This window comes from Populus alba, chromosome 4, assembly GCF_005239225.2.
Source record: "Populus alba chromosome 4, ASM523922v2, whole genome shotgun sequence".
NCBI classification, from domain to species: Eukaryota; Viridiplantae; Streptophyta; class Magnoliopsida; order Malpighiales; family Salicaceae; genus Populus; species Populus alba.
The window spans coordinates 20,640,893-20,658,489 of NC_133287.1; the positions used below are offsets into that span (position 1 = coordinate 20,640,893).

At 33.1% G+C, this 17,597-nt stretch overlaps 2 protein-coding genes and 1 non-coding gene across 12 annotated transcripts; 1 reads left to right on the forward strand and 2 right to left on the reverse strand.

Moving 5' to 3' along the window:
- Nucleotides 1–204: 204 nt before the first annotated feature.
- Nucleotides 205–4,319, reverse strand: LOC118038929 (glucan endo-1,3-beta-glucosidase 14). 4 transcript variants are annotated; one of them, XR_012169726.1, is made up of 5 exons: nt 4,116–4,319; nt 2,410–3,446; nt 2,183–2,313; nt 812–954; nt 205–638 (listed from the first exon to the last, which is right to left on the reverse strand). XR_012169726.1 is itself a non-coding variant. In XM_073408778.1 (3 exons), exons 1-3 carry the CDS (start codon nt 4,168–4,170, stop codon nt 2,257–2,259), a joined length of 1,149 nt encoding a protein of 382 aa, XP_073264879.1. In that variant the 5' UTR covers nt 4,171–4,319; the 3' UTR covers nt 1,810–2,256. The 4 variants fall into 4 exon arrangements, 1 of the variants encoding a protein (XP_073264879.1); XR_012169725.1 differs by having other exon boundaries at nt 757–954; XR_012169724.1 differs by lacking the exon at nt 812–954 and having other exon boundaries at nt 4,116–4,318.
- A 7,375-nt stretch (nt 4,320–11,694) lies between these two features.
- LOC118038988 (U2 spliceosomal RNA) lies at nt 11,695–11,890 on the forward strand. The gene has a single exon (XR_004685863.1). It is a non-coding gene; the product is annotated as a U2 spliceosomal RNA (small nuclear RNA).
- A 325-nt stretch (nt 11,891–12,215) lies between these two features.
- On the reverse strand, nt 12,216–14,585 carry LOC118038928 (ferredoxin, root R-B1). 7 transcript variants are annotated; one of them, XM_035045474.2, is made up of 2 exons: nt 14,365–14,585; nt 12,216–12,837 (listed from the first exon to the last, which is right to left on the reverse strand). In XM_035045474.2, exon 2 carries the CDS (start codon nt 12,835–12,837, stop codon nt 12,373–12,375), a length of 465 nt encoding a protein of 154 aa, XP_034901365.1. In that variant the 5' UTR covers nt 14,365–14,585; the 3' UTR covers nt 12,216–12,372. The 7 variants fall into 7 exon arrangements, with proteins under 7 accessions (XP_034901365.1, XP_034901366.1, XP_034901364.1 ...); XM_035045475.2 differs by having other exon boundaries at nt 14,360–14,585; XM_035045473.2 differs by having other exon boundaries at nt 12,216–12,845; nt 14,360–14,585.
- Nucleotides 14,586–17,597: the final 3,012 nt, after the last annotated feature.

Genomic DNA, 17,597 nt, shown 5'->3' on the forward strand with positions numbered 1-17,597 from the left:
TTCTTGCCATCTGAAGATTGAAATGCAAGAGATTTCAAGGTAGATGTGAGATAAATTCGATAAAAATAGGATAAATTTCTGTTGTAAAATATGTAAATTAATGTCTTCTGTAATTTTTACACACAAAAAAAAGTACATTTTTAAACAGGTTAAGATAATTCATTTTCAACAAATTAAGGTGAGAAACCAATAAAGCATGTGATGTATACACAAGAATATTACTAATAATTAATTCTAAAATTCTATAAAACAAAACTAGTCGAATCCTAAACATCTCCACCAAGTTCTTTCTTTTCATTAGACATTTGAGCAAGAACTTGAATTTAAGAACCCTACTTGATTTTTTATTTATTTTTTTTGTATTTTTTCTGAGAAAGAAGAAGACCTATCTTAATCTCCACCTTATTGCCTCAGAATCTTCTATAATTAATATCTATAGATGAACTATCAATCCAGGGTATATACAACATCCAGGTATGTAAGTGAGTAATGCCATTCCTTCAATATTAGTACACACGAAACTTGTATAGATGCTTTGCTAGACCATTGAGGTAAAGATATTGAGAAACAACATCTCTCGTCACATGGCTGTGATAGAAACAAGACCACCCTTGCTGCTACTCTCTCTCTCTCTCTCCCTGCATAAAGATGTTGTAGCAGTATATTAGCCGTGTGTTTGAGCAATAGATTAGATAACACCAGAAGTTAGTAATTAAAAGCTGTGAGCATCATAATTAATTACTGTTGCCAGCCCACCAAATGCTCGTGGGGTGACGTGTTATGGATGTGACTGCCATTAAAAGCCAATTACTTGCATCACTTGCTCTGTGTTTCCTCAACATGACATGGTCTCTGAGTAGCAAACAAGATCAAACCAATCGGTATCATCTATAACCACTTGGATTTCTTGGTCTCTTGGCATTTGGGACCATCGAGAGAGAGCTCTGGTACGTTCTGCAATGGCAGCTCATTAAATATTTGCTGGGAATCAAAGCTAGCTAGTTTACTCTATCGAATGGTCAAGTGGAATCGCCTAAGATCTGCCAATCTTATCCTTGCTGGGGCCATTGCTGATGCAAGAAGGTATCCAATGTGAAGGCAGGTTGTCCATGACGTGGAAAGCCACCAGCCCACTTTATGCTCAAGTATCGGTTGATGTACATCGCATGTTGAATATGAAACAAAACTTGCACTCACCAGAAGGACAGGTCTTAGGGTTAATCTTTTGTTTGAAGCCAGAAGACAGGCTTAGGAACAAAACTACTTCAAAAAACCTTTAAAAACGTAAAGAGTCGTTTGCTCTCAGCTTTCTGAGATAAAAATATCAAGCATAGAAAGTAACTTGGACTCGAATTCTTGAAGACCTAGAGGTGATGAGGACATGTTGGAAGGAAGCTATCGTGATGCTAGAATAACTTGAACAGAGTTTTAATTTGATCAAAGACCAGACCACCCTTTGCTATTCATGGAGTCTGAAAAGGCTCTCACCAGACAGCCGTGTTTGGCCTCCTGATGTGAACTTGAAATAGGCCTGGGATTACTCCAACTATTGCTGATGCAATAAATTCTCTTTTGAGAAGAAGATAATAAAGGTGTGGACAGAAAGGTACCCGTCTTCGAGGATAGAACAAAAATGGTGAGGTGTCCATTTTGGAGCATTCAGAAGAAAATAAACAATAAAAAGATTGTGAAAAAACAGATGCTGAAATCCGGACTCTAGCAGGTTCTTTTCCTGATAGAAGCAGGTTTGGACTTTTGTCTAGTTGAAGATAACAAGAATTTTGCTGAGAAAAAGATTCACATGCATGATTGCAAGTGGAGGCAAGGAGGATGATGGCCCATTGCCATTTTTTATTTCTTCAAAAGCAGAATTAGATTTCAATGAAGCAGGGAAAATATGTCAAAGCATCCACTTGATGCATGCTCGATGTAGGAAACATCAGATGCAGGTGGATTCTACCTTGTAGACCCTAAATGTTCATTACATGATTCCAAAATTCAACCATATGATTTCTAGATTATTCTATCCAACACTATATCCATGAATATCAAACAGTACCGAAAGTCATCCGATTCTAAGGGAGGTAATATGCAGGCCAGGTACAGTCGAGTTCGAAAATTTGGATGAACATTTCAGAATTTAACGGTCACCCCTTCAATCAAAATGAACTCAGTATCTCACCTAGAAAAATTTCGTGGCCGTGCGATTTGTTGGGTGATGCTTTTGTTGTTTATCTCTCCCTCCTTGCACAAAGTTCAGGTGATCTTAAGCACGGACATAACGAGGATCACCAAGCTGAAGGTAGACCATGCCTGCAGAATCATTTAAAATGCATTCTATGAGATTAAATTCATTGTTGATTGTATTTAAGGCATGCGTCAGTAATGATAAGAGAGAATATGACTTACATTTATAGTGGATGCTGAAGAATAATAAACTATTCCAGGAAGATAGCCCTGCAATCCACTGTTGTAAACTGGAGTACCATCAGGATAGAAGAGTCCATAGTTCTTTTCAGATGTTGGACCGGGCTTTAAATTCTCGTTAAAAAGCGCAAAAACATATATGTCTATAGGCACAGATGGTTTTGCTGGTGTACCTTGCCTCGCCTGAATTCTATTTAACAGATTACTGTGATATAGAGCTGCATTTTCTGGAGTCGATCCGACCTCATCAGGATCCCCCTTAGATGGCCACCCTGTCTCCGAAATCATAACTTCAATATCTGTATGCCCCATTGCTTTAATCGCTGAATACACAGCATCTACTTGAGCATACAACATATTATCATAATGCAAGTTTGTGTTTGGATCTATCATCCCTGGGTTAGGCTGGAAAAGGACATAGTCTAGAGATATTTGGTTTGGATTATCCTTGTATGCAAAAAAAGGATATGCATTGATAAGGAATGGTGAATTGATTTGAGAATGAAAATTCAAGATTGCCTGGATGTATTCGGCAAGATCTTGCCGGAAAGTCCCTGATGAAGGAGGGTAGGAATTTCCTATGATATTAAAAGAATGTGCACTGGTGACAATCACTTGTTTATCTAATCCAAGATCAACCAGAGTGTTATGCACCATTTTCATCGCCGGGAGGAGATTTGACCATAACTGAGTATCATTGCTCATGAACACCTCGTTTCCGACAGTGATGCAGGTGATTTTGGTTTGAGCTATATGAGGTTGAAGATGTTGTTGAACCCAGTTTTGAGCTTTGATGGGATCAGTCATGTCTTGAAGGTACTCATTCCCGAGCCCAATAACGAACTCAACATTTGAATTGGAAAACGCAAGTAGGACATTCGGATCAGCATCATAGAGTTTTAACCTGCTGACATTGAGGGATTGAAGCATAACAGCAACGCGAGAGGGAGATGGAAGGTTGTTGGCAATCTGACCATAGTTAATTCCAAGCCCAGCACCGAGGACCCTGACAGCTGAATCTGAGAAACAGAGTGAAAAACAAGAGTAAGAAACAGAATTTAAAGTTGAATAAACTAAACCATGAAAGATAAAGCAAGGAATTAAGAAACACGAGCAAGAATCATCAAATATCATAACACAAAATTGAAGAATGCAGGAAAATCTGAGGATTAAAAACTATTTAGGATTAAAAATTAAAATCTATTGAAGAACATATGCCCACAAATTAAATAATTCTAAGTGACATGAAAAGGAAAGCCTTTCCAGTCTAAAAATCGAATAAGAATAAATTTTACTACCTTTAAATGCCACTATGAATGTTCAACAAGTAATAGAATCTTTGCTTTTCCAATTCATAATTATTCCCATTAAGCTTCAGTTAGATTAAGATTTCAGTTCCAAATTCATCAAAGGGAATCAAGAAAAAGAAAAACAAAATCAAGCAAAATCCCTCTAAATTCATCATAGACTTGCCAGAAGGGAAAGAAACAAGTTTTCTGAATAATGGTAGCAATTGCACAGAGTCAATAAACTTTGTTTTCATGCTTGAACATGCAGTATATGTAAAGCAACAACCCAATAGAGAAGTCAAGACAACAGCTTAAGCTTGTGTTTTCGTTTCTTGAATTTTCCAGGGAAACAAACAGAACAATGCATGCAGAGGGTAGTTTGAACAAGAAAGAACTAACCTGAAAGAGTGAGAAGCAAGAAAAGAAGACGAGAAAGAACAAAGCAGGTGGCCATAAGTGATCTTATCTTGGTTAAACCAAGGCCACCCAAGAGACACCAACACCCTTAACAAAGCAGTGGCGCAAACTATATAGTTGCTTATATTTATATATTTATAGAGTTTTTTGAATTGGGGGACAGAGATAGCGGTGGCTCTGTCTTGTTTTCTTTCACCCTTGTATGAGAAGGTGAACTCAATTTTTATGAGCTCCACTAGATTTCTCATATTTTGTAATAATTTTTTCTTAAGGCCCACTTGTTGCCTGACACGTGTAAAAAAAGTCTCCATGTAATCAAATTTTAACCGCATGGTCATTGCAAATTTACCATGTGATTTTTTATTTTCTTGGATGGAGCAAGAGAATCATAACCTGTGGATTTATGAACTGGTTTATGGGTTTTTGCTGTTTGTTTTTCAAGTTTTAACCATCCGGATCAAAAGGAGTAATTGTATCATCCTAGATATTATGAAGATAAACTTTAGGAAGAGTCAAATCAAAGAAAAGTTTTTTAAAAAATAAATAAATATATATATATATATATATATAATTTTTATAGTTATTAAACCTAACTTGATACGATAAATTAAACCTGATTTAAATATTAACTCAATCAAATCTAAATAAAACAAAATCAGGTCAATTTTAAAAGGTGTTTTTTGATGATTTTATCTTAAAATAATATTTTTATAATTTCTTTAACTCTCATCTAAAACAATGTTATCTTATTAAAAGAAAATATTGGAACAGTGTTGTACTAAGGTTGGTTGGTTGAATAATATGATAATTAATTATAACTATAATAGACGCGAGATTTAGCTGTAACAGTGATGGACGGTGCGATAACACATGGGCGATGGATAATTGAAGGCGTTGCGAACATTTCCAGCATAATATATGATAGCTTGGAGGCTGAGTTGTACATGCCAGCCTGTGATATATATTGGTCTCGATTTCCATGGCCGGAAAGTTTAAGGTCGTCGGGATTTGAGATTGTCTTGCCATCTGACCGGACGTGTATCATCGGTGTTACATGTGTACATGTCATTGTAGAAAGAGTCGAGCTTTGACCTCAAACTTCACATGCACCTTCACGAGCTACAAGGATATGTACATGGTGGTGGGTGGTGGCCACCGAAACACGATCGGCAGCAGCTATACCTTTCTCAAGTTTAATAAAGATAAGTTATTTTATTAATTAAAAGATACGTAAAAGAGCCTGCTATTGACCACCGGAAGAAGAAGAAGACGACGAAAACCTCTCGATCATCATACATGGTGACAAGATAATCGACTTGTACTAGCAAGAAATTAAGCACAACTAAGTTTGGGAATTTCAACTGGTGAAGGCTTGAATTTGTTTTTTTAATAATCATCAATTCGAGTTCTTTAAGGTTATTAAAGATTTACATAGTCATTAATTTTAAAATTTATAAGATTAGTTGAGATGCACGCGAGGTCGTTTGACATCCTTATATTAATAAAAAAAAATTAAGTATAATTGCTGATAAATAATATTCGCTAAAAATATTAATTTTTTATGTTTTTAAATTATTTTAATGTATTGATATTAAAAATAAAATATTATTTTATATATTTTTAAATATAAAAAATAGCCATAATTATGCTCGTGATCACAACTTAAGCTTAGCTATAACGTGTCATTTACAATTAAGTGTGTGAAAGAGAGAAAAAGAATTAAAAAAAAAGGATATGGAGAAAAAATAGAGAGAAGATTCTCTGAGAGAAAAGAAATCAATGGAGTTGAACACATGGTTAGAAAAAAGCTCGGAATACAACTACCAATTTGACGAATATTTAAGCAAAAATTATACGTTTTCATCTCTTTTACAAGCCATTATACTTGGAGATCTCGAAAAGTCAATGAGTGTTTAAGAAAATAAACAAAAAGACATGCTTTACAGCACACCTCTAGTTTTTATTTCTAATTAATACATTAAATAACCAAGAATTTCATTAATCTAGCCATATATATTTTTCTCTTATTTATGGCAATATTTATGATATCAATATAATAGTTTAAAAGTATAAAAAAATAAATTTAAAAACATTAAAAATACATGCAAAACTCCGTTTAAAGCACGGAAGGGACACCTCCTTTGACAAACAGCACCACCACAAGTGTCGGTCAGAGAATCTCGTTATTTATGTAATGGTGAAAGCAAGGGAGAAAAAAAAACATGGGATTATTCTCACCAAAAGTTGATTCAATCGGGTCCTTGTCCTTAACTGTTATCTTATCTGCCAGCAGGAGATAACGTGGCTTTTTCTCCAAGGGCCCACCACCCAGAAGGGGAGACAAGAAACCTGATAACGAAATTAATGAGATTAGGAGACAGATAAACTTCGTTTTCGTCCTTATAGTTTTTTAAAAGTTATAATGTTAGCCCTTTTATCAAATAAGCACTTTAAACTGGGAGTGCTGAAAAATTAAAAAAAAAATACATTTAATATGAAATCGATGGAGTATTATGCTATATAATGAATTTGAAAAGAAAAGGAGAAAAGGTAATAGAAATAACAGATGAAATAAATTATATATTTGTTTGTTATTTAGTGATCAAGGGCAGAGTTGGAATTTACTTGAGATACCAAGGGTGGCATCAGAAACCTTTAAGCTACGAGGATATAAGTGAAACATTGTTGAATCTATAAGGGTAAAGATATAGTTTATCATTACTTATTAAATAATTTAAGTGCTGACGCGGATCTTAGTACAGTGCACGTGTTAAGCACCGTCCATCATGCGGCTTCCTTGCTCTCGAAGGTCGGCTGACCCTCAGCACTTGCACGTGTCATGATATTATTTTTTTTCATTTAATAAAATCACAAGTTATTGAATGATCTGAAAATGATTTTTTTTTTCTATTCAACACCAAAAAGCAAAAACGAATTGTTTTTTTTTAATGGGAAAGAAATTAAAGCTTTTTATTTAAGAAAAAACCTAACTTTTTCCTCGGGTGCTAAGAATTTTGAACAGGCACAAATTTCATTTTTTCTCTTAATGATATTTCATCGATTTTTTTGTTAATCAAGATGAAATAATTTTTATAAATTTAAGTTGCTAAGAAAATTGAATGTATATGAACAAATAACTCCTTGGCTCAAAAAAAAAAATAATAATAAACTCTCTTCCGCAACATAATTTAAAATTGGTAAGAAAAAAGGGCAAAGTCGACCTAAAAACTGCATTTATACATGCACACGGTAAAGCTGGGAGTGGGAGCCACGCTCCTCCATCTTTGGAGCCCATTATACGTGCCTTGTCAACTCAGATTTGCCCCCGCCAAGGTGTTTCAACTCTGATGGGATAGTTTCAACAACTTACATGAAGGGTTTCATGTTTTTAAAAAAAAATTTAAAAAATTATTTTTTTATTTTAAATTAATTTTATTTTAGTATTTTTAAATCACTTTAATATGATGATTTTAAAAATATATTTTTTTAAAAATAAAATATATTATTTTTAATAAAATATATTTTAAAAAACAATTAATTTCTACATTCAAACACCCTGCAAATTATCTAGCTGGCTGGTGTCTTGAAACCATAATGTTTGGCAGACATCACACGCCTCATAACTGGATCCCATCAGCCGCCCATCACACGGTGCTGCCATTGTGCTGCCATGGGAGACTAGCTTTATTGGCGTGAACAATTATGAGAGGGTTTTGACTTTGGATAAGACAAAGTTAATGGAACCAAACTCGGGTCGGGTCAGATTGAATTATTACTTGGGTCAGGTCGGGTCGGGTCGGGTCGGGTCAGATCATGTTTTAACACTTAATTAATGAAATTACGCTCATAGATTAAGTCATAAGCTTGCATCATTACCACTTTAATAATGATTCTTTATCTTAAAAATGGAGTAACAATAACAACTACACTCGCAAGAGTACCGACAATCCAGAGCCTTAAGACATTATCATCCGACGTGTAATGGTGTCCATCAACAACATACTGTTGTAAGAAAAGAAAAAAAACTTTTTTTTTACTCTCCATTTTGTATTGTACCGGAAAAAAAAATCTGAGAGCCTTTTCCATTGTACTAAGAGACTATTTTATTTATGCTCATCTAAACTCAATCTTGAATAAAATTTAAATCATGAATAGAGAGAGTTAACCATTTTATTTTTTAAAAAAATAAAATGATATTATTATAATTTTTTTTAAAAAAAAAATGAATGAATTTTTTGAATTTAACCAAGTCAAATCAAATTGTGGGTCAATTCAAGTCATACTAGGTCAATTTACTACTCTATTTTATATGAAACCTAGGCCAGTTTACTTATTGGCAAGTGAGTTAAGAGTTTTATATCCATGCTTTTTTAAAATGTTCACAAAAAGCTAAATCTTTAAAAGCTATGAATAATGACCGGATTTATATATATTTATATGTAGAAAAAAGAGGAGGGAAAGTTAAAAAATAACTATTAGATCTCTCGATGGTCCTTGTAAGGCAATTCGTTTTCTATTTATTTTTTTATTAGAAAATTATGAAATTAGGTGACACAAACTTGGAAATGCTCACTCACAACAAGTAATGGTGGAAGCCTACAATGATTTAGTAAGGAAAATGTGGGAAAATGGCGAGGCATCCAGTCACCACAAAAAGGGTTCTTGTCCATTCGAAATAGAGATCACTACGTACCTTCAAAAGTTGATGGAAAGTGAGGAATATAAAAGAAGATCGCTGAGTCGATTTCTCCTTTCTATGACGCTCAATTGCGAGGTCAAGCATTAATCAGATGATCCATCGACCAAAACTTGTTTCTTGAAAAAAAAGTGACGAGTTATTTTTGCTTCACTAGCAAGCGTTACATCAAAGACCTAATCATCGTCTACCAACAAAACATTACAAATTGGAGATGCTTACAATAATCAAATCTCTCCCAGACGTGTGAGGCTATGTTGTTTTTTGTTTTAAAAGCATTTTAGAAAAAAAATTAAATTTTTTATTTTATTTTTTATTTTAAATTAATATTTTTTTTAGTATTTTTAGATCATTTTAATGCTCTAGTATCAAAAATAATTTTTAAAAAAAAAAAAATTATTTTCATGTATTTTCAAGTGAAAAATATTTTGAAAAGCAACCGCAACCATACTTACGACTATACCCTTTGATGCATTAGTTTTTATATAAAAACTAAATTTGGCTCGGTATAAACCTGGTCGACTCATCTTCTATCCTGAGTGGTTTATAAAAAAATAACTAGAAGTTGATTCAATCGATTTCATAAGATTCACCCATTGACTCGGTTCGGTCTAATTAAAATTTTGTTTTGAGTTTTTTAATTTTTTTTTCTTAAAATGACAGGGATTTAGTTTTTTTTTTTTTTTTAAAAAAAAAAAAAAACCTAGTTAAACCATTAAATCTATAAGAGAGTGGCAGAGTGGCAACCTTTTTGAGACGTGCACCAATGTCATGACATGGAATATAAGATTTAGATAAAGTTTATTTTGCTGCTTGCAAAAAGAAGGATAGATTCATTTACATAATTCTTCCAAGGAAAATCAAACGTCAAGACGCATATCTGCAATTTTCTTTATTTAGAATTAGATGACAACAGAAATACCCAGAAATCATGAGAAACAAAAAGGTCTTGGTGCCTCCTTCGCCTATTGCATGTATCTGGCCCAATCTCTGAAAATGTTTGGGAAAAGTAAAAGACTTTAGTGACCAAAATGCAAAGGGTCGGTGTCCAAGACTCCAAATCTGGTAGCCGGAAGACGTGCTTTTGGTCCTTTTCAAGCCCATAAAGGTAAACTTTCCTTTTTTCAGAAAAAAAATAAAAAATGCACCAACTTTGATGCACCTGCAGCCTCATCCGATGTCTTGTGCCAGAGGGAAGAGCTGGTCGAGGCTTCTTCCAACGTCTTCTCGACGTGTCTTCTTGTCAAAAGTTTGGTGAAGATTCTTGCTTATCTTAGTCTCTTCAGCCATGCTCCACGAAATTGATGATGTTTTTTAAATATCTAAATAGTTTAGTAGTAATATTGGATGGTTATATAAATATTTGATACCTAATATTTTTTAAGTTAAAGTAGTTAATGGTTGATACCTAAAAAATACTTATTTAATAGATTTGAGAATCTTAAATAAATATTTTTTTAGAGAAGAGAAAGAGATTGTAAAGATATTTAAATAAAGATTATGAATATTTTATTTATATGATTTAAGGAATATTTATAATCTTTAAACCTTGTTTTTTTTAGATGAAGGGACTAAGAAATCATTTCTTTGTAATAATATTAAATAAGAGATAAAAATAATTTTAATAGCATATTTGTTGCATGGATTTTTTCATATAAAAAACAATAATTAACCTATAAATATGCATATAAGATTAAAATTTAAGAGGTTAAGAGAATAATTACGAATTTATTGTTAAGAATTTACTTTGGGAATGGGTTTTGAAAACGAAATACTCGAAGATTGTTGGGAAAAAAACTATAATAATAATAATAAGTAGAACATAGATAATTTAAATTTCTTGGTTAATTTATTTTCAAGAACACAAATGTTCATTCTCAAAAACATAACTCAAACGTTCAATAAACACGAGTAATTAAGGAAATTAATTAAAACTACAGGATGGGGAAATTATTGGGCAACGATGAGGAACACGCTAAATACTTGAGAAGTAAAAGCAAGGTGAGTAACATCAACTTCACAAGGCAAAAGACGTGATCAGTCCAGAGGTTAATTGTCTATTTCTCTTGCATCAAGCCATGAGGTGGCTAGCCTAATATTCTCGTAAATAATTCACTCTCATCACATAACCTTTATTAATCTTTAATTAGTTCCAGAAAACAATGAGAAGGTGCTTTATTCTTCATCATGTGTTGTTTTCTTATGAAAAGTTCAATGGATACCTGCGCTTTCCTCCTTTACAGTAGCTTTTGTAATTGTAATCCACTAATTCTCTGTGTACAAATGGTATTGCTTCTTACTTTTGGTCAACGGAAGAAGGATACAGAGGACAAAATCCACAGCTTACGGAAAGAGACGAGCAGCAGACGCAAGCACACCATCCATGCAGGAATGCAAGTCTTCATGGTAGTAAAACCACAACTCCACCGACACTCGAAACTCGTTGAGCACCATTATGCTTAAAGATGGCGAAAAGTAGCAGAATCTTAACATCAATGAGCTATTAAACATCCCAAGAGACAAAAGTTCAGACCCATAGCACCATTTGGATTGGAACTAGACTTCCACAAGTTTCTCCAAATCTGTTTCATCACCCTAGGAGTGACAGCGTTCGATTCCCAGAGGTTGATGTTATTGTCTAACATCGAGTTCTATCAGGAGATGTGAGCCACGGAATCTGAGCAAACCTTCTTGCTTTTGATCTGAGAAAATCGTGCGTGCTCTCTCTCGCATCAGCTGGCAGGTGACTGCTGCTGTCTAGTGCTCTTGTTGTGTTTCCAGGCTTTTAATATCCCACATCGGAAGAAGTGAAAATAGGCGTGTGGACGGAGGTTATAAAAAGAGAAGCGCGACACGTTAACAAGCATACCTTTCTCGGCCTTTTGGCTAAGATCAAGTGTAGTATCTGTTCTTATCAGTTTAATATCTGATACGTGGGCCAATGGCCCACACGATATTAAATTAATTTTTTAAGGGGGAGGGCCCACCACAGTAGCTTGCTATTGGGGCTCTCGAGCGTCGCCTTTGCGTTGCACTATAGCATTGGCCTGGCGCACCCCTCCAATCCTAGTTGAATTGTTTTCTTATTCGTTAATTAATATATTTACACCAAATTGTAAATTTAGCTTGAATAAACTGTTAAGCAGATATTCATTGGTCTGTTCTTATATAAAGGGTTATGGAAAGGCTTTGTTCTTGTTGAAAAAGGTACCAACAAGGGTTTCGTGGCATGATCGACTGTGTTCTTATGCGGTCAATACAGTGCAGTCAGAACGAGGCACAAACCTGGTGTCGGCGAATTTAGTAATTTCTTTTAACTACAACTTAAGAAACATGGATTTTTTACCCTCCACCCTCACACCATGGTGTATGACAAAGAAATAATGGGAGCAGGGAACATTTCAACATCTATTTATTTATTGCAATACTGTGTAAAACTACAACAAACATGAAGTCACTACAGAGAGGAAGGTTCCCGGCGGTCTAATACCATCATTAGATTCAAAATTATTCATAACAATCACAGAAATCCTACGTCCCTATTCAATTCTGACTGCTCAGCAGGTCATCTTCCTTGTGAGTGTGAATCACACAATCTGAAGTTGGGTAGGAAACGCAAGTCAGAAGATAGCCGTCCTTCATTTGATTCTCATCAAGGAAAGAACCATCAGACTGGTCGACAGAACCTGATGCCACCTTCCCAGCACAGGTACAACAAGCCCCAGCCCTGCAAGAATAAGGCAGCTCAACTCCTGCATTCTCGGCTGCATCTAGGATGTATGTGTCATCTGGAGCTTCAAATTCATGCTCTTCGCCTTCCGGTGTAATCACTTTAACCTTGTATACTGCCATTGATGCTTTGTAGTTGGCGGAGCAATTCAAGCCAAATGACTTAGAGACACTCTTTACTGATCCCAGTGAGGATGTTCTCTTGACAGTGGTGCTCGTAAACCGATTTTGGGGTGCAGCTTTGAGCAGGCTTTGGGAAGAAACGGTAACTGTTGTCATCTGTACTCCTTCCTATATGCAAAATAGCAGAAATTGTCAGCTGGTTAATGAGGTGTTTCAATATTAGTAATAATTGAATGGCTTCATTCATTTTGCATGGAATTTAAAAGCACTATTTTTCATCAAGCTACTTAAAGAAAAAAAGTGCAGGAAGGGGAGCAACGTCCATGTTTTATGAAAATACCACTGTTGAATCTTCATTGGAAGTGTTTAACAACAGCCATTTCATACAGGGTTTTATATATTTTTATAGCACCACAAAAATAAAGCACAAAACATGCAATGAATCTAACATGCAAAAGAAGCTGCATCATTCTGCATGGACAAAGCAACAAAGATCAGAATTCAAAAGGTAGCGAGCAAGGGAATCCTAAGAATGAGCGAAAAAAAAAAAAAAAACACTTTCCTGCTCGTAGCCCATGGATTCTTAAACACAAAAGTATAAGATTAGATCATGTTTAAATCCAACATTGTATGCCTCACTTATATCCGCAACAAAATGGAACCAAATCATCCATTCCTACAACAAGAAGGCAATTGATGTTTGAAGCACTATGAGAAGAGCAAGCTAATGGCTCTCTGCTCTTCACTCGAGGCTCCACCATTTAAAAAGAAAACATAAAGTAAGTAAAAATCAAGATTTCTCATTTTTGAAAAAATGAACGAAGAAAGAGAATTAACAGAGATTTTTTTTTTCAAAATCTATGTTCACAAAGCTAGTTAGCATGCCAAAAATCACTATTCCAGAATAAGGCCAGAGTTATACCATACAGCGTTCCTATAGACCACGAAAGCAGTAATCCATAGCTCATTGCTAAAAAAAAATTAGCAGCAATAACAAGAAAAACTGGAAAGGTCTTAATATCGCAAGCAACCCAGAAATCAAAATATAGTTATCAGCTCAATATGCGTACAGAAGTAATTAGTAAACAGAGTAGGTTAACACATAAATTAGTTCACAACGCCAGCAAGATGTCTCCTTTTGTTCTAAGATAAAAAATAAAAAAACTTCAGACTAGCTCTTTCAAAGCTGGAAAAAACCCCTAATTTACAGAGGTTACACAGCAAGAGATAAACACTCTAATTGTCCCTGATTAATTATAACCTCAAACTACTGATGCTACATTTCGAATCCCCAGTTTCTCAGTTTTCCCTTTCTTAGCAAAATGACAGGAATTTTCAAGACTAACCCAACATCCTAGACCTAGCTAGTTAAGAAACCATCCGGAATTTTTAATGAAACAGGTAACAGTAATGTTGTTTTCAATAACTTTTCTTTTGTTAAAGAAAGTTTAGAAAGCAAAAGCGAAAAACATAAACCACACGTTGATCAAAGATACAAACTTGTTTTGTTCCTGTCGACCAAAACAAGATGAGAGAGAGAGACAAGTCCCCACTTCCTGGAAGATACATATGTTTCATGTTTTACCTACCCCTCAAGATAAAAGAACGAATCAAGAACTACATCACATCAAAGAAAAAGAACCAAACAAAACAACAAAAACTATAAGAGAAAAGAGACCTTACTTTGGCGGGATGGTGGTGACACGAGAGGGAGGATACAATGTTAGAGGTAGAGAGCAGGCACGGGGTGGGTGGCGGAGGAAAAGGGGTTGTGGTGGTATTTATATTAGTAGAAGACGTGCTGATGGTGGCTTTTGGGATCTCTGAAAGGAAGAACGACTCCAAAGACAAGAAACAGATTCCCCAAGCGCTTCCACCACGGGCCAAATACTAGTAACCTAGGCAAGTTTAATCCCTGATGTAATGTGTTAAGGAGTAAGTGGTAATTATATTTTAAAGTATTTATTTTAAAATAATTTTTTTTTATTTTAAAAATTTATTTTTAATATAAATACTGAAAACATTAAAAAATATTAATTTAAAATAATTTTTTTTTATTTTTTAAAAACCATTTTCAAAACTCAAAAATAAACAGATTTTTAGTTTGGTTGGAGCAAGATAATCAATAATTAATTAATGTATTTTAATTAATTTTATAGAAACGTTTGAAAGGGTTGTAATGATTATTTTTAAACAAATAAATTTTAAATTATTTTTAATATTAGTATATTAAAATTATTAAAAATTATCTAAAAATATTAATTTTAAATAAAAATAAATAAAATTTGTTCAACTTCCTTTATGGCCACAATCTCAAAATCCCATGTTCAATACAACCTTTTACCTTTCTTTAATGATTTTTTTTTTTTTAATGTTTTTGAATGATAAACACTGTCATTGAATCAAATCCAACATTCTATAATTAAAAAAATTTCTTTTTTTAGTATTAGTTGACTCTGATATCCTTTTAAATTATAGAATTTAAATAAAACATCAAATTTGTGTAATCATTTTTTAGTAATAATTTAAAATAAATGACTACTTTTTATAATTTGTTTTTTGGTTGGCAAAATTATGAAATGATAAGTAATGAAAAGTCATAACACTTAAATCTTTAAGAACTTGATTCGGATTGATATTTGATAATTTATAAGGCAACTTAAAATAATATTTTATTGGTGATTGTTTATTTATGGGCTGAATTATCACTAGAAGATATATAATAATATTGGACACGTTTATAAAATACCTAACGGGCAGGTTGAGTATAATATTATAAATGCCCAAATAGTGACTGGTTGTCTTGCATTCATAGTGTTTATTTGAATTTGAGACAAAATTATTAAACTAGAATTGACTCATATTAAAATTAAAATATATATTACGGGTTAGATGAATAATTTAAATTAATTTAAAACAATATTATTAAAAAAAAATCAAATCAGATTTTGTCTAAATTATTTAAATAAAAAATTGGTATGTTAAATCGATTAGATTCAACCAGATCAACTCATATTTAATTATTATTATTTTATAATCAAGTTAAAGACCACATCTACAAGTTACCAAGTTGACCCATTAATTTAAATCGAGTTTAATAACACGGGGCAACTCTCTCGAGTAACTTCCTTGTCTTATATTGATATATTTTTTAATATTTAAGTATCATGAAAAATCTACACATAACAATAAATCTGTATCGGTTGATTACTAGGAGAGGTAAAGATAATGAAGAAACATCAACCACACTCAAGTGACACAAAATATTTTACATGGTTGACACATACATTATATGCAAATAATTACTAAAATTAAGCTCTCATCCAAGGACCAAATACATCTAAAAAACCTCACTAGGAGTTTTCACATAAATCACAAGGTAGAAAGAGTGATTTACACTCACTATATTCAATACATAACTAAGCCTCTCTAACTCTTACTCAGTTATGGGATCTCATTGCATCTCTATGAGTGAGTGCAAATGTAACTATTATCAATTCAAAAAAACAAGGTCATTTTCAATGGGCAAGCTTTTTATGCACGTAGTTTAGGTCAAGTTATTTTTTCTTCACACAAATGTTTTAACTCTTTTTAAGATCCAAAGTCTTCAACACATATGAAACACAAAAAAATTTTTTTTTAAGGGCTAGAATTGCGCACCCACCAACTTTTTTAAAAACCCTTTTTAAAGATTGTCATATTTACCATACGCTGTTGGATTGCAGTCTTTCAATTAACTACATGAGCTAATTTATTTATCAGGTAACTATTAAGAAATATAAAGTTATTTTGTTTTATTGTTTATTAAAGGTAAAATAATTTTTACATTTTCTTTTTAGTTTTCTTTGTTTAACCTATATATAGTCTTTTTATATTTAGGTTAAACTTATTCCTTTTAATTATTTTAATTGTATTATACATTATCAATGAAACCCTAATTTTTTTCTTTCTTCTTTTTATATTTCTTTTTATTTTTTTAACATTGTATCAGAGTCAGGTTTTATGGGACGGGGCTTAACCTCAAACACATGTTTTTTTTATGTGGAGTGACTGAAAAATTTCAAGAGGATATTCATTCAGTTTCTGCAATCTGATATTTTATTTTTCTTTGTTTCTACAATTTGATATTTCATTTACCTTTTTTTTTTTTTTTATAGTTTTCTTTGTTATGGCTACTAAAAAAAACAATTCGCATTAACCTGTGAATATGAGGTTGGATAAAAAAAAATTATTCGTATTGAAGTTATGTGATAAAAAATTCTCGTAAAGGTAAAAGAATGTGAAGATATATTAGTGGAATTTCCATGAAACTTAGAAATACTGATAAGGGTTATGTTGCCTTAATAGGTGTCTAGGAAGTAAACAATGCAAACATTATTATTTAGATTAACAATTCTGTTAAGCATTTCATATGTACACAGTTGACAAAGTACAAGACAACAAAAAAGATTTTGAATCATTTGCAAAGGCTATTCACTCAATCAAATTTTGTAAAACAATATCAATTGGAGAATGACATACGAGCTCTTCACTAGAGAAATATTAGTACTTAGGAGTTTTATTATGCTATACTAGATCTTTAAGATTAATTGGCTCTTACATAATCGGTAGAATTAAAGGCATGTGATACCTATATTGCTAGTAAAGAGCAACAACGATTGATATAATTTTTAATAATACTTTGTAGTTCTTTTGAAGGATTTAGAAGTTCAATTTTACAGTGTTATTCATTTTCTTATGTTGACTCAAATATTAGTGAGTTATTGGTTGAAAAAACACATCTTTAGTTTTATTCTGAAAAGAAAATTATTTCTACTTCTACTCTTTGTAAAACAATATCAACTTGAAGGCATTGCACGAATGTCCATCTGCAAAACCCCATGCTGGATTAATGAGCAGAGCTTTGCACTGATAAG

Excerpts from the sequence above, each read along its gene's own strand:
- LOC118038929 (XM_073408778.1), bottom strand. The coding sequence starts at position 4,170 with ATGGCCACCTGCTTTGTTCTTTCTCGTCTTCTTTTCTTGCTTCTCACT. Across the intron at positions 3,447-4,115 it reads CTTGCTTCTCACTCTTTCAG|ATTCAGCTGTCAGGGTCCTC; the intron begins GTTAGTTCTTTC and ends TCTGTTTCTCAG. Across the intron at positions 2,314-2,409 it reads CTTCAGCATCCACTATAAAT|GCATGGTCTACCTTCAGCTT; the intron begins GTAAGTCATATT and ends ATGATTCTGCAG.
- LOC118038928 (XM_035045474.2), bottom strand. The coding sequence starts at position 12,837 with ATGACAACAGTTACCGTTTCTTCCCAAAGCCTGCTCAAAGCTGCACCC.